This window comes from Patagioenas fasciata, chromosome 1 (genome assembly GCF_037038585.1).
Source record: "Patagioenas fasciata isolate bPatFas1 chromosome 1, bPatFas1.hap1, whole genome shotgun sequence".
Lineage (NCBI taxonomy): Eukaryota > Metazoa > Chordata > Aves > Columbiformes > Columbidae > Patagioenas > Patagioenas fasciata.
In genome coordinates, this window is record NC_092520.1 from 154,144,720 (window position 1) to 154,159,776 (window position 15,057).

The following is a 15,057-nucleotide window of genomic DNA, read 5'->3' on the forward strand; positions in this document are numbered from 1 at the left end:
GCTTCCTGAGGTTTTTTTGAGGGCATTTTATGTTCCATAAAAAGGCCATCTAACTGACAATGTTAAACAACACTACATAAATTGAGAGTATTACAGGAAACAATGATTAAGATGGTATTGATCTGCTACCTAAGTTAAAGACCAAAATAAAACTCAGGTTTAAAGATTGCAGGACCCAGTTTCTTAATTTCAGTGGTACCTGGGTGCATACACAATCCTATTTCTGAACTGTGGAACTGATTTTGAGGCTACATTTTCAGACTGTTCACATCATCTCAGTGGTGACAAGCTTACCATAATGGGCAGACCAGAGCTGTGAGAATTAACCCACAAGACAAAAGGAAGATAGAGGAGAGATACCAGCAAAAATGAAAGCTGGTTCCCACAGGCCTCAGCTTCATCTTTGAAGCTGATGAATTTTGAAACATTCCACCCATTTTTCTTGTTACTTGCCAATAATCTCTGTAAAATGTGTCTTGGTTTGTATCTGGATAATAAACATACTCTATTCAGCAACTCTGGTGAGTGTTTGCTGACCACTAGTCTTCTTAGTTACTCAGCACTACCAGTGAAATCCCTTCCCTGTCCAAAGTTCCTACCCAGTATGTTCTGTCCAAAGCTCCTACCCAGGATGTCTTCATAGACGTTCTCCTCAGATAAAGTGCGTGTGAGGGCCAGCTTGGTCTGTGCATACCAGTCCACCCGGCCATTCTCAGATGATGACTGCAGCAAGTCTTCAAATTCATACGACTTCCTGCACCATTGATGGGAGGGGAGAAGGGGCAAAGAGGAGAGTGATACAGTTAACCAGCATTTAGAACCAAATAATGGCTAAGACACTTCTCCAATACGCCAGAGAGTTGGCAAAATGAATTACTGAGAATAGAATGTTTCACAGCCTCATCCTATATAAAGCAGGAGAAAGTAACACTGAGATCAGTTATTTTATCAGCCACACAAATAAGGGCATTTTGGGGATGCCATGGATAATCTGGGTTGTCATGGTAATAGCACACTGCGAAGATGCATGTATTAAATGGCACATCCTGCAACACAGCACAGAACCTTGGGCCATAAGAGGTCCCATTTACAGCACAGATCCCACCCTCGACAGGAATGGAGGGGCCCAAAATCATCTCTCTTTGAGCAGTACAGGAAAGCAATAGTCATCTGCAGGATGACAGAAAGGGTAAAAATAATTAAGTGTGCTCCATTAACAAACCTGGAAAGTTTTGATTTCCTTCCTGCACCCAAGTCAGGAATTTTTAGGTGACAGTTTATGCAGAGGGCATTAGAAACAGCTCTGTATTTTATGCTCCCCACCCCAAAACTGTGTGACAATCATGTAGGAGGGGAGAAAAGGCAAGAAAGCATTCCGGGAGAATATAAACACATCAGAATTGGTTAAAGGAACAGTGAAAATGCTGCAGTAGAGTCTAGAGATTATTATTCCAGACCCTGTTCCAGACCAGCTGTAGTCATTTTGTAATTAAATAGATTTTCTGCTAAAATAAAGAAACAAACCAACCAACCACCAAAATCCTCAATCCTGACTTTGCAGGCTAAGCCATGTAATACAGTGACTTTAAAGCGCAAATCTGCCATGACTTATCCCTTCACATTTATCCTGTGAAGCTGGGGTGGCCACTCATATGTTCTCAGAAAGATACCTGAGTGCTGGTTATGGCCAGCAAGGTGACCAGGCAAGATCTGTCTCTCCCAGAGAGATATGGGAAGGCAGGACTCCACCATCAAGACCAACACCTTTGTGAAACACAGCCCGAGTACCTGTGGTCAGCGTTGTTCTTGTGCTTCCCGCTCCAGAGCCTCCTGCTGACAGCTGATGGAGGAGGAGAAGAAGGAAGAGGAGGAGGAGGAATGGATGGCAGAGGGGGTAAGTTTCTTTTATTCCTGGCTGCTGGCACCCAGTCCTCTTCTCCTTCATGTTTGAAAGTCCGCCGGGGCTTTGGTAGGGGATTGATGAAGGGTTTCCTCTCTGGCACCCCTGGCTCTGTGTACACGTTCTCCACCATACAGTCCTTGGATTTCACACGAGAAGTTCTTATCTCTTCTAAAGTCCCAAAAATTGGCTCACTGATTTCAGAGTCTAAGCCAAGAAGTCTTTTGTTGAGTTCAGCCCCACATATGCTCTCATGGCTCTCGGGAGCACTGTGTCCTTGTGCTTGTCCTTGTGCCTTCTCTTGCAAGCACTGTGGGGAGTAGTAAGTACCAGGCAACTGCGGCTGCAGCTCTGCTGAGCCTTCTTTCAAAGCCTGCTCTAGCTTCTTGACCTGACTAAGCACTGAAAGATTCTCCTTCTGGACCTCCCACTTCCCACTTTTCACCTCCTTGCATTTTCCAGGGCTGGACTCCATTCCCCCATCCCTTTTGCTTTCCCCCTTTTGCTCTGCTGCCTGTCCTGTGCCTTTCAGAGTTCCTGCTTTCCGCTCATTCTCTTTGCCTGTCCCTTTACACTCCATTTCCCGGTTCATAAGTCTCTTGGTCTCCACTTTCTGAGTCACCAGTGCTTCCCCGCTCGTCTTCTCAGTTACACAGGGCATCTTGTGCTCCTCTTTAACTCCCTGCTCCTCCTCTCTGCGAGGGGCAGACTGTGTTTCCTTTTTTCCTTCCCATTCTGAAATTTTGTCCTTGATGCTGAAGGACTTATTCCTCAAGCCAATTTTTCCAGGTGACTGTATATTTTGAGTGCCTCCTATCTGTCTCCTGATGATTTTGCTGTTTTCTTTAACATTCAGATCCACAGATGGGTCATTGATGATCATTTTGGAACTAAGCATGTTCTGCTGAAAGCACTCTAGCCTTGGATCCAGCATCAAGTTCTCCAAGGCTCCCAGTGGGTTCTTCACCACAGAAGAAACTGGTTCAGCTTCAGATGTTAAGCCCAGGGTGACAGAGGCACCTTCAGAACATCTCTCACTCAACAATCCACAAAAAGGCCTTTCTAATTCCTTCACAGCGGCTGTATTGTTTTTATCTGCAAGCTTGATCCTATGCACCAAAGACACAAAGAAAAGAAACATTCACCACCCTTGGTCTAGTCCATCAGCACCACAAGCTCTACTCATGAAGCTGGTAACATCAGACCATGCTCAGACCAAGCACTTGAGACATGATCTTACGGAGAAGGACACTCAGGGAATGGCCCTCATGGCCAGAATACAATATTCTCCTCTTGTTATGAGTAGGACAGAGTTTTAAATTAAAACTTACTCTGTAGCAGAAGTAGGTGGCAAGTGAGAGAGATAATTTTTGCACCACAGACATGCTGATATCAATGAGAGGTTCACCTACATTTTTGTGTGTGTGTGTTTAGAAGTGCAGCAGTGGTTTGGACACTGCCAGTGAATTAAGTAGGTCCATTGCAAATAAGTCCGAAATGGACGATTTGCAAACAGTACCAAAAATGCTGCTGTTAAACAGAGGAGAAATCATGTGATCCAGTTGGCATTCCTCTAGTGTCTGCTCCAAGGATCTCTCTTGATCTGTCCAAATGCTCCCAAAATGTGTATTAATGCACAAAGCCTGCACCCTTATTACATTGCTATGGCCCTGCCATTCCAGGCCACACACGGGCTTGGACTCCCATGCACACTCCTTCGGCCTAGAGCACACGATGTAGCACCCAAACACTAGATGCAACATTCTTACAGCAAAAGATTAAACGCCTTCACTGGTTGAGTCCAAACTGCAGCAAAAATCCCCAGTACTAGGGGTTTTTAAGTGTGTGATATCACAATATCAATATTTTGTTATTTTATCAATACCGTAAGGTTCCAGCTGAACAGACAAGCATTTCAACACAAAATCTTTCTGAACCAAAGCACTTAGCTATGTCTTTGGGGTTTGCCTAGGCTTGGGAAGGAGCACCAGGATGACACAATGCAGTTACTGGCATGAAAATCCCTCCCATTAGTCCCATTTAACCATGAACCCAACACTGAGATTCAACTCAGGAAATTATTCTATTAACATAAATGTATTGACTGTGCCTCTGCCAGACCTTAGCACACTTGTAAGAGCATCCACATGGATACCCTCCATGCTGGCAGGCCTCGAGCTTTGTCCTAATGTTAAACAAAGCTGGTAGTCATTGCAGACTCAGCTGTAGTGCAAATTGAGTCTAGAATTGTTTCTGAGCAGAAATAGTACCTGGGAGAGATACTGCTCTTCCCTGGCCTCACAGATATTTAACTCTTGACTGCCTCAGTGACAACGCCATGCTTTGGTTAAGAGCTGGCACTGTGAACACCATGGCCTTTCCCAGGGACCAGGGCATCGCAGTGCCACTGGTGGCTGCACTGCACAGTAGTGGGACACCAGGAAAAACCTGCAATGGGTGGGGACAGTAGGGCTTGTCTGAAGAGTCCATGGAGTCTACAATATTGAAGATTTCAAGCGCAGACAAGGCAAACATTGACAAGGAGGTCATGGGCACAAACGGTCATGCCTTGGGACAGACCTCGTCTAGCACCATGAGTCTAGGACATTATCAGTCTGACTGGATGCTAAAATGCAGAGTGTTACAGTGCTGAAATGGCAATGAAACCACCCGAGTCATACAGAGGCGTGTTTCCATGTGTGAAGAGGGAGGGACAGTGCAGAGCAGAGAGAACATTTCCTTCCCTTGGTTTTCTTTCTGTTGGGGATAATAAACACAAACAAAGCACCCCAGCACTGAAACATGGAAAGTTCTCACCTCTCAACAGACTTGCAGACACTGCTTTCAGACTTGTTGCTCTCATCGGCCTCCTTGCTAGCTGTCATCATGTCAGCACACAGCCGGGCAGCAGGTCACCTGCAGACAGACACAAGGAAAAGGTGTTGCTCTGTGCTCAGCATCCTTCTCTCTTTGTTCTGTACACATGCACACGTTTCTTGTTGAAATCCAGGAGAAGAGCAGAAGCAAGACATGACAAGCTCTCTGAAGACAGCCTCTGTTTTCTCCTCCATGAAACGGAAAGAGGGGTGGTAGCATTACCCCTCAGAAGCCCAGGGAGGAGTTAACAGGTTTTGAAGGCAAAAATTATCTTTGACTCAGCATCAACTGCTGTACTACAACTTGAATGAATGTGGAGCACATTTTACAAAGGCTTTTACTATTGCCAAAATGTCAGGAGATTTAGTATTGGTGGTTTTTTGGTTTTGTGTTGGTGTGCACTTTTTTCTCCCCTCCCAAAGAATAACACAAAAATTATTTTAAAAATACGTGCGTCAAGGCCAGATGGCCTAAGCAGTCACTGTGGATGCAACACTGTCACAATGTCCCCATCTTAGGACAGAAAACTTTTTTAGGCTGAAGAGACACTACACTGCAGCAACTGGTTACATTTTTCCCTCTGGTGGGCTGTGTTAGGCTGCCACTGATCTGTATTCAGAGGACAACTCCTTGTGGGGCTAAGATAAATTAGTCACAAAAATGAGTCATTCTGTTTGCCTCATGCTTTCTAGCATTCATGAAGCAAGACAGCACACTCCTCCCTCTTTTTTACTACCCCACAATACTCTTACTCACTAAATACAAAATAAAAGAATTACTCTGATGACACCAAACTAGGAGGAGTGGCTGACACGCCAAAAGGCTGTGCTGCCATCAAGTGAGACCTGGACAGGCTGGAGAGTTGGGTGAGGAAAAATTCAATGAAATATAACAAGGGAAAGTGTAGAGTCTTACGTCTGGGCAGGAACAACCCCAGCTTCCAGTATAAGCTGGGGAATGACCTATTAGAGAGCAGCGTAGGGGAAAGGGACCTGGGGGTCCTGGTGGACAGCAGGATGACCATGAGCCAGTACTGTGCCCTTGTGGTCAGGAAGGCCAACGGCATCCTGGGGTGTGTTAGAAGAGGGGTGGTTAGTAGGTCGAGAGAGGTTCTCCTTCCCCTCTACTCTGCCCTGGTGAGATCACACCTGGAAGATTGTGTTCAGTTCTGGGCCCCTCAGTTCAACAAGTACAGGGAACTGCTGGAGAGAGTCCAGTGCAGGGCAACAAAGATGATTAAGGGAGTGGAGTGTTTCCCTTATGAGGAAAGGCTGAGGGAGCTGGGTCTCTTAAGCTTGGAGAAGAGGAGGCTGAGGGGTGACCTCATAAATGTTTATAAATATAAAAAGAGTGAGGGTCATGAGGATGGAGCCAGGCTCTTCCTAGTGACAACCAATGATAGGACAAGTGGCAATGGGTATAAACTGGAACACAAGAGGTTCCACTTAAATACGAGAGGAAACTTCTTCACAGTTAGGGTGCCAGAGCACTGGAACAGGCTGCCCAGGGAGGTTGTGGAGTCTCCTTCTCTGGAGACATTCAGAACATGCCTGGACACCTTCCTGTGTAACCTCATCTGGGTGTTCCTGCTCTGGCAGGGGGATTGGACTGGATGATCTTTCAAGGTCCCTTCCAATACCTAACATTCTGTGATTCTGTTACTCTGCAGCACCATCTCGCCTCACTTTTCAGGGTGGTCTGCTTGCCCTGCAGCATTGCAGTGACAAGGGGCTCACCATCTTGTAGGCAATACTTGGAAAAACTGAAGTCCTCTCAACTCTGTCCGCTTGGCTGGTCTGCCAAATGCTGCCCCACCATGCCTAGCATTTGGCAACAGAGTGAGCGCCTCGGGAATTTAGTAGGTTCTTGTTAAAAAAACTGAACCCGTGACACCAGAAACAGTAAAGAACAAAAGGATCTCTCGTTTCTACTATTCAAGTATTTCAGGCAGAGAGAGGAAAAGAGAAAAAAAAAATAAACCAGTCCTGTTTGTTCCCAGTTTTCTTTCCCTCCCTTTATCCCACACTGGCAACGTTCCTGAGGCGAGGAGTGAACTCTGGGTCAACTCAATGTGTACACACTTGAGGCAGCTCATTGCTAACCATTTAGCAGACTCTCCTTCCCCAGACAATAAGCCCCCTTGGCTTCTCTTCCTCGTTAGTAACTGGAACAAACACTCACTTCACTTCTAGACACAGAGCAGCTTTGCAATGCTGTCAAGAAAATTTACCAGCCCAAGGAACAAAATCTATTCATCCATCCGTTAACTGTTATGGATCGAGAATAATGAAAAACTAATGATTGCTCATGTCCCCAGCCAAAGAATGACTCACGCAGGCAGCCAAAGCAGAGTCCTGCAAAGCTGCAACAGCGGCTGCTCTGCACTTGGCTTACACCGTCCCCAGAGCAGGGATGGTCTTGTCGATTATCTAGTGCCTCGCACAGCCAGGTCAGTGGCGGAGCTCCTCGGCTCTGCCTTTAGCAGTAGGAAATGTAAGGACAATGGTAATCGGCACACACACAACCCCTGTGGCTTCGCTGCCATGCTGAATATCTGCTTGGGATGAGCTCTTCTGTCTTGATCAGATCACACAATTTCCCCATCAGGAAACTCCATCTCTCAGCCTTTTCCAACAGCCCCTTCACAAAGTGTTGCCTTGAAAACAAACATCTGGGTACGAGCAAATGTGTGCTGGTGCTCAGCACAGCCACCTACCTCATGTACCTCCAGTGGGAGAGGTCAAAAGGAAGATAATACAGAATAAGAGGTGCACTCACTTCTTCAACTATAGTGGACAGGACAGACCTCATTGCCCTTGGTGGGCAGAAGTGAGGCACAAAGCAGTTGCTGAGTGCTGCAAAAGATTCTCCTGTGAAAGGAGCACTGCTGCAACCAGCAGATCAGAAGGACTTCGAGCTGAGGCCAGAAGGACATCTACCCCCTCCCAGCCACCACATGTGGCAGCAGCAACCAAAGCAAGGCACTCCCACTAGGCAGATTGAAGAGCCGACCAGAAGCTTCCAAAGCAGCAACACATCAGATGCTGCAACGTGACAACAACCGGGTACCTGCTAACACTGACACCCCCATTGATGACACACACTGGTCAGGGGAATAAAGTCATGCCCAGGAGATGGACAGATTGCTGTGCCTTCACTCTTGAGCAGCAGGGTATACAGGGAATTCTCAGCATCGCCAAGGGAATTATTATAGCGCATTAGCTGGTCCTGCCCAAAAGAGTAAATATTTATCCAAACACACTGGTAAACATGATGGAAAAAAAGTCACCTCTGGTATAAAATAGCAGAAAATAATAAGGTACTTCCCAATTAGTCCAACAGTCAGATAATTTGCTTGGGGCAAATCCCAAGCCAAATAGAACTTCAAAGGTGTTCGGGATCACCTCTTCCGTTATTAAGGTCACCTAAAATGACTTGCAGGCCTGACTCACAGACATTGCCAAGATCTGACAAGAAGAAGCTGCGATGGCAGTGACAGAAAATTCCTCCAGTAGGAAAACAAAAAGTAGATCTTCTCTAGTGAGGTTTGGCTCTACAAGGCACCCAGAGTTAACATGACAGTTCACTGCAAAGGGCAAGGGGAGCTCCTATTCCTCCTGTCTCCCCACATCTCTGCTACAATCAGCCACACACTACCCTGACTTTTGTGCTGGCTTGGGCTCTCTTTGGGGCAATTCTGTGAATTGCTATAGCTCGCTGACAGTTTTAGACAAAGCAGCTCATGGAAGGGGTCACACACCTGATCAGGTGCAATGGGACTGTGTGGACAGGAGGGAAGGAGGGAAGGAAATGGGGAGAGGGAGCATGAGAGTGTGTGCGTAGGGATGGCAAAGGGAAACCTTCCAGAGGCTCAGAAGAGTTACCCAAAATGCTCTGCTTACCTGCCTCATGTGCAATGTGACCAGGGCCCCAGAGGAAACGTACAGGAGACCCAAGAAGGACAGACATACATTCGTCAAGCTGGTGCTTCTTGGCCAATTACTGCTTTCACTAAAAACCATTCAAGAACTTTCTACTGGCAAAGGGAGGCACAGCCCTGTGGCAACCCAAACCCAGGGCCACTGCTCCTGGCACATACATCCCAGAGCTACAAGGACATAAAAGGGGAGAGAAGATGCTGAGCCCCATTTGGAGAGCCTCATCACTGAACTGTATTCAGTAATCCTTGCCATTGTTTGGGGGAACAAAGCAGTCATTTGATATCCTTTCAAAATTAAACTGGGAAAGGATGGAGAGGGGAGGAGGCGGGAGGAAAGAGAGAGAGGAGGGAGCTTTCAAACCTGTTGGCCGGACCCTGGGACGGATGTGAAGTCTCCCAGCAGAAGCCTCTCAGCGTATCTCCCACACGCACCCGGCCTCCTGATTCCCAGGGCCATGTGATAGGGGTTTCCTGCTACCAAGCCAAGTGAGACCTACCCCGACCTCTCTCTTCCAAATAGAGTTCCTGCCTGCTTTGTGTTCGCAAAGAGGCGTTTGTTTACTGATCTATCATTGGCACGCAGGAAACAGCCTTGAAATGAGCTGTAATCATCTGTCTCCAGCAATAGCTGTTTGGCTTTCTTCTAATTTAAGTTTTTCTCCCACCCCCTCTTCCCCGATGCCCTGTTCCCCACTTCCGACCAAAATGCTGGTTGGACTACGCGCATCTGGTTCAGGGCACAAGATCCTATGCGATGTTTCCAAAGAAGCCAGTGAATGAAAAAAAAAAGGCACTGAGAGTAGGCACACTCCTATCCTCAAAGAACAGAGAAGTCTTCCAGAGGAATACAAGATAAACTCCTTCAGGGAGAGGAAGAAACCAGCTTTATCTACTGTATTTGATGCAGCCACCAGATGATGACAAAGGCAGAGGAGCACCCAGTGCCGTGCAGTCCACATCATCAGAGACGTATGCAGCCAACGCACAGGTCACACATACAGAGTCTTGCCTCCGATAAGGTCAAGCAGTGATGGTAGCAAGCCTCCCAGGCCTCCCCTTTTTCACTATGTCATTTGTAGGGAAAAACCAAAAACACATCAATGGGGCTTGTGATACGGGGATGGGTATTACTGCTGCCGTGTGCTGGAGGCTATGTCTCAAGATTTTCTTTGCTTTGTTTGCTCTGCACCTCGCTCAAAAATCGGATCCAAGTTTGCAACTAGATACTGGTTACACCATGAGTGCATATAAACAATAAGGCTTCACAGCACCAGGAGTGATCCACAGCTGGTAAAACTTTCCTTCAAGAAGAAAAAAAGACGCTGCGTTTAAAGCCCACACACACTTTCTTCTCCTTGGTGCTCACAGAAATGGTGTCTCCAGTTACTTTCACAAGTAACCCCAAGCAGCCAAAGCCTGCAAGTAACACCTCTCCACTCCTGTGCTTTACAGAACAAAGGATGCAACATACAGACAGCAATAACAAGACAACAATATATAACATATTATACATACATAAAGAACAGGAAGGATGCCAAGAAGACAAAACACTAACAGGAAAATAAAGAGTAAGGGGAAACCAACAGTTAAAGCCTTCAAGGCTCCCTCCCCCAACCCTTGCTCTGCTTGGAGCCTGTTTCCCTTTGGGGGAAGAGGCATGAGGATGCGTGCTTGTGCACGAACACACACAGGCCACCACGTGGGCCCCTGTGCACAGTCCCAGCAGCAGGCAGTGTCCCTGGGTACAAGCACGCTGCCTTCCCGAGGTCCCCAGCAGCTGCGTCAACAGGGAGGACACCAGCTAAGCAGGCCTGCAGCTAAAGCCCAGAAGGGTAACAGGACCCAAAAGCAGGCTCCCTTGGCGAAACAAGACTCTCACAGTACCAATGCAGTGCCAAGGCAAGGCCAGCCTGCCCAGTCCTGGCTGCCTGGCACACGAAGGCCTGAACCCGGGCTCATGCTCCCCTGCCGTGGCTCTCAACCCTCTGTGGCCCTGGGCTGCTGCCTCTTTCCCTCCACAGCAAGGGCTCTCTGGAGCATGAGCTCCCTGCTGCAGCCCTGGGATGTGCCACTGGGAAGTGCTTCCCTGGGCTGGCCTCCCCGACCTGGCCTGGTGCCTCTGGGCTGGGTGGCCTCTTCCAACAGGGCACCCCAGGCCCACATGTGTCCATGCTGGTCACACAGCCATGCACTCCACTCTCATGTAGTAGGGTGCAGCAACTCAGGACATCAGTTTATTGCCCTTCTGCTGTTTCTGGCATGGAGAAGGGTGTTTGCAGGCAGATAAAAAGGGTTTTCTGAAACTTGAGCTGAGAGTGTTTGACCCAAAGCTTCCCCTTCCCAGGTGCAAGCAGTGAGCTTCTCCTCTGAGAACTTCTTTCCTCTCCCAGTCAGCCCTGCAGATAAGCATATCTCTGAGAGGATGGCCTACCTCTGGACCAGCAGGGCTTCTCAGTGGCATCCACTGGAAGGACTATTCAGCTTAGGCACAAGAAAGAACTTTTTTTACTGAGAGGGTGACTGAGCACTGACCCAGGTTGCCCAGAGTGGTTGTGGAGTCTCCATCCCTGGAGATACTAGAAACCTGGACTAGATAATGTCCTGAGCAGACAGCTCCATGTGACCCCTGCTCTGAGCAGGAGGTTGGATTTTGCCATCTTTGTAGGTGCCTTCCCACCTCAGCTACTCTGTCACTCTGTGCTGGGCATGATTAGTTTGGGGCAAGGTGAGCTCTCACCTCTTTGCAGGCACTGATTTTCCTGGCCATGCAAGTCTCCTGCAGGCCATGGAGACTGAAGACACTAACAGCAGGATCGTTGAGTTTGTCACACTTGTAATGGGATCCTAATTGTAGACTGTCAGGCCCCAATCATTTATTAAAGAAAAAAAAAACAGCAGGAAAAACTTACATAAACATATCCATGAAGGGTCATTGACTGAGAAGCAATTTGCTCCTATAGTATCTTTTAAACCCAGATCCTACACAGCTTCCTACCTGCCTCACCCCACTCTGCCCTAACTTTTTGTTTTGATCTATCATATCTCGCACCACAGGGCTTACAAGGGGGTCAGGAGAATCCCAAGTGTCAAAACAAACTGTATTTTCAAGAAACTCAAGTGGAATCGATGTACCGCAAGCTCTCTCTTTGTGCTTGCACCCCATGTCAGAGGAACAACGCTGCAATGCAAGGAATGCAGACGCTCATGGTGTCAGCATTCAGTCTGTGTGCAGAAAAGCTATGTTGTGTGTTATGATATGTCTTTAATTTTATGATATAACTTCTTCTACTGACCTTCTCCCTCTCTAAGCCCAAAGTACAAACTCTGCCCACTTATTTGTCATTAACTTGATTTAAAAGATAACTATGGTTGAAGGGACTGCCCTGCTTCTCCCTCTCCCAGGGCCCCTGCTCCTCCCTTGGCTGCAAGCATCGCGGTTTCATCCCTGTCCTTGGTAAAGAACATGCCTAATCAGATCTAATACTTCCCATTGACTAAGGATGTGCCTACTTTTCCCCTCCCTTCTTACTCGTTCTTCCTTTTTATCAGCACCAATGCTTGTAAAGCCCTTCCTGCGGTTGCAAGGGCTAGCAAGCTAGCTAGTTCAAGTCACTAAGACAGCAAAGAAATAAAAGGAGGGAAAAGGAAAAAGCTTTCTGCTCAGATAGTGATATCAGTCACCTGCCATGGAAAACCTAATGAACACTGAAGCATATGGAATGGAAGGCATGAAATATTGCTGGGACAGAGTCACTGCATATTTAGTTTTCCCCTCACTGCTACCCTTCAAGGATATTTGTTGCTCACCATATAACCATAAAAGTGGTAAACTGGGTTGCATAGACTACAGGCAAAACTAAAATTTGCTCTTAACACAGGGATCAGCAAGCCTTGACTTTTCAGACTGTTCCAACTGCAAACCCCACTGACTTAATGAGCAGTCATGGGGCCAGCCCCATGGCCCCACATCTGGCACCCAAGGAGGTTCCTGGCCATTTCTCTTTCATCACCTGCCAAATTAAGCAAGGTACCCTTGCAGCCACCTATTTCACTTGCTACACTACCCCAACCCACTTCCAGAGCAGGCCCCTTCTGCTGCACTGAAGGAGATCACAGATTTGACAAACAGACGACTGTGACCTCCCAGCCAAGCCCAACTGCCGCAGCACACGTGTGGAAGGCACAACTGAAACGGCGTGGACAACCATAAATGTAGCACTTCTCAGTTCCTGAGTGCTCTGCTTCACAAATACAGAAACTGCATTTGGAGAATACAAACCAAGTTTCAGCTTTGGCTTGGCTGGTTTGGTTTAAAAGCAAAGGGAAGAAAACCACACTGGAGTACCATGGTGTAGGACGGCACAGAGTCACCAGGGCAGCTGCATGCTTTGGCTCCAACACCTGAGTTAGTGGAATGGGTTGTAACAGCAGGAGCTCCTGGAAGAGGATGGGACAGATGTTCTGCCAGGGGTTTTGCACGCACTTGCCAGTGGCACAGGGACCTGCAGGAACCATGCGCTCCATTCCAGGCTTTGGAAGGAAGCAGGTTATGGAGGGCACACCACTGTTTTTAAGTTTGTCCTCTGTCCTCTCACCTGCTCCGACTAGAAGCTTGTTACATGTGGTCTTCCTCACCTATTCAATAGCTGTCCCTGCTTTCCAGGTCTCCCTTTGCCCAAACAGCCCAAGTTTAACTCTCCTAGGTCACTATTCGAGAACCAGTTTTCTCACCCACTGCTAAGCTCATGTTCCTCCCACTCACTACCAGCTGTCCCAGCCAGGCCTTCTCTGTCCCTCCCCATCACCATTTCCCTTTCCAGACTTGCCCTGTCAAATCATTGCTTAGCCAATCCTTCTCTACCCATAGTTAGCCCAAATACCTTCCTTCCATCCTCAGGACTTTCTGCGATGGCTCTTAACTGCAAACTCTTCCTTCCCTGACTTCCCCCTCCCTGCCCAAACTAAGGGCTGTCCCAGATCTACCCAGCCCTCAGCCCTGCCTCAGTTTTCCTCACCCATTCTGTCCTACCTCCTTGCTCCAGCAGAAACTGCCTTCCCTCCATACCTCCAGCCTCGAGAATCCTCTGTCAGTCAATCTACTACCTTAAAAACTGCTTCCCTATAGCTTCCAGTCCTTTTTGACCTGCTCCCAGGCCCAGTCTCAAAGTAAAGTCACCTGACACCAGATTAGCTTGAGCACCTCCTTTCTGCTCACCCTTGCAGGGCAGAACTTGAGGTGCTTGCACATTTCCACAGGGTTTTGATCGATTACAGCTTTCTCCTGGTTACCAAACATCCCATACTCCTGGATACAGCTTCTGTATGTCCACAGTGCTTATCTGAGACACTTGCCCTATGCAGATTGTCTACACCTACAGGATGAAGATGTTGGAATCCATATGTGCATTTCCACTGTCAATACCCTGAGTGGATGCCACATCTCTCTCTCATTGCATAACCACGCATGCATAGTGCAGCAATTATTTCTTTAGAAGCAGAATGACTGCATCTTTATGTCCAAATCATTGACTTTGACTACAATTGAGGATCTTTCTTTTCCTTCTTTCATAGTCCAGGCTTTGCCTCTTCCAGATACTAGTAAATTAAGCCATTTCTGCCTCTCTTCTGCCACGCTGCCAGTGGAATAATCGAAGGCACAGGAGAAACAAACTCCTGGTAATCTAGTCCACTGTCTCTCGGCAGTTTTAAAAGGAGATTCCTCTAAACCCCGGAAACTTACTCTGTACTGCTGGCTGGGTGGCCAGCCTTTGGCTCTGAACTGCAGTTGGCATGTACCCATCCACAAACAACTCCCAGATTGGGGTTTTATGACAGGACCAGTCTTAGGACTGGGTTGGCAACAAGGCTCTGCTTGGGAAGAAGCTCATCCTCAGCAATGAGAAGAGGGGAGACATCAGGACCTGCTGTGGCCAATACTGGTGGGTCACCCTGGGTCTCAATTGCATCCTTAGGCCATCCCTGTTCTGTAGTAAAGCAGCTGGACCCTTGAGAAACTACTCACATCTCCTCTCCATTACTTCCCTCCACCACCCATTTGCTGAAGGTTGTAGGTCAAGCCCTGCGGGATACACCAGCATCATCTGCCTGGCACAGGGAACTAGAAAGCACATTTAGGAACAAGGTAAGTACTCAAAATTTTAGCTGCTAAAAGTTAATGCCTCTGCTGATCATGTATCAGCTGAAATTTTCTTCCCACAGAGCCTTGGAAAAGTTAAGGTAGAGGTGACACAGAAGTGGCAAAGGACAAATTCCTGATCCAAACAGCATGTAACACTTCTGTTTTAAAGCACAAGACTAGCCTTAGCAAAACAAAAGCCTG

General features: G+C 47.5%; 1 protein-coding gene across 4 annotated transcripts in view; it reads right to left on the bottom strand.

The window, feature by feature from the left end:
- Positions 1–15,057, bottom strand: part of DENND2A (DENN domain containing 2A) — a 65,124-nt gene that overhangs the window by 33,484 nt on the left and 16,583 nt on the right. For 3 of the 4 annotated variants that reach the window (XR_010651469.1, XM_065840003.2, XM_065840013.2), the window contains exons 2-4: positions 4,718–4,816; positions 1,789–3,009; positions 600–754 (exon numbers count right to left, since the gene is read on the bottom strand). Coding sequence is in view for 3 of the 4 variants with exons in the window: in XM_065840003.2 (XP_065696075.1) it covers positions 600–754; positions 1,789–3,009; positions 4,718–4,788 (1,447 nt within the window). In the remaining variant the exon portion in view is untranslated. The remainder of the gene's footprint in view (positions 1–599; positions 755–1,788; positions 3,010–4,717; positions 4,817–15,057) is intronic. The other variant, XM_065840024.2, reaches the window with a different exon arrangement.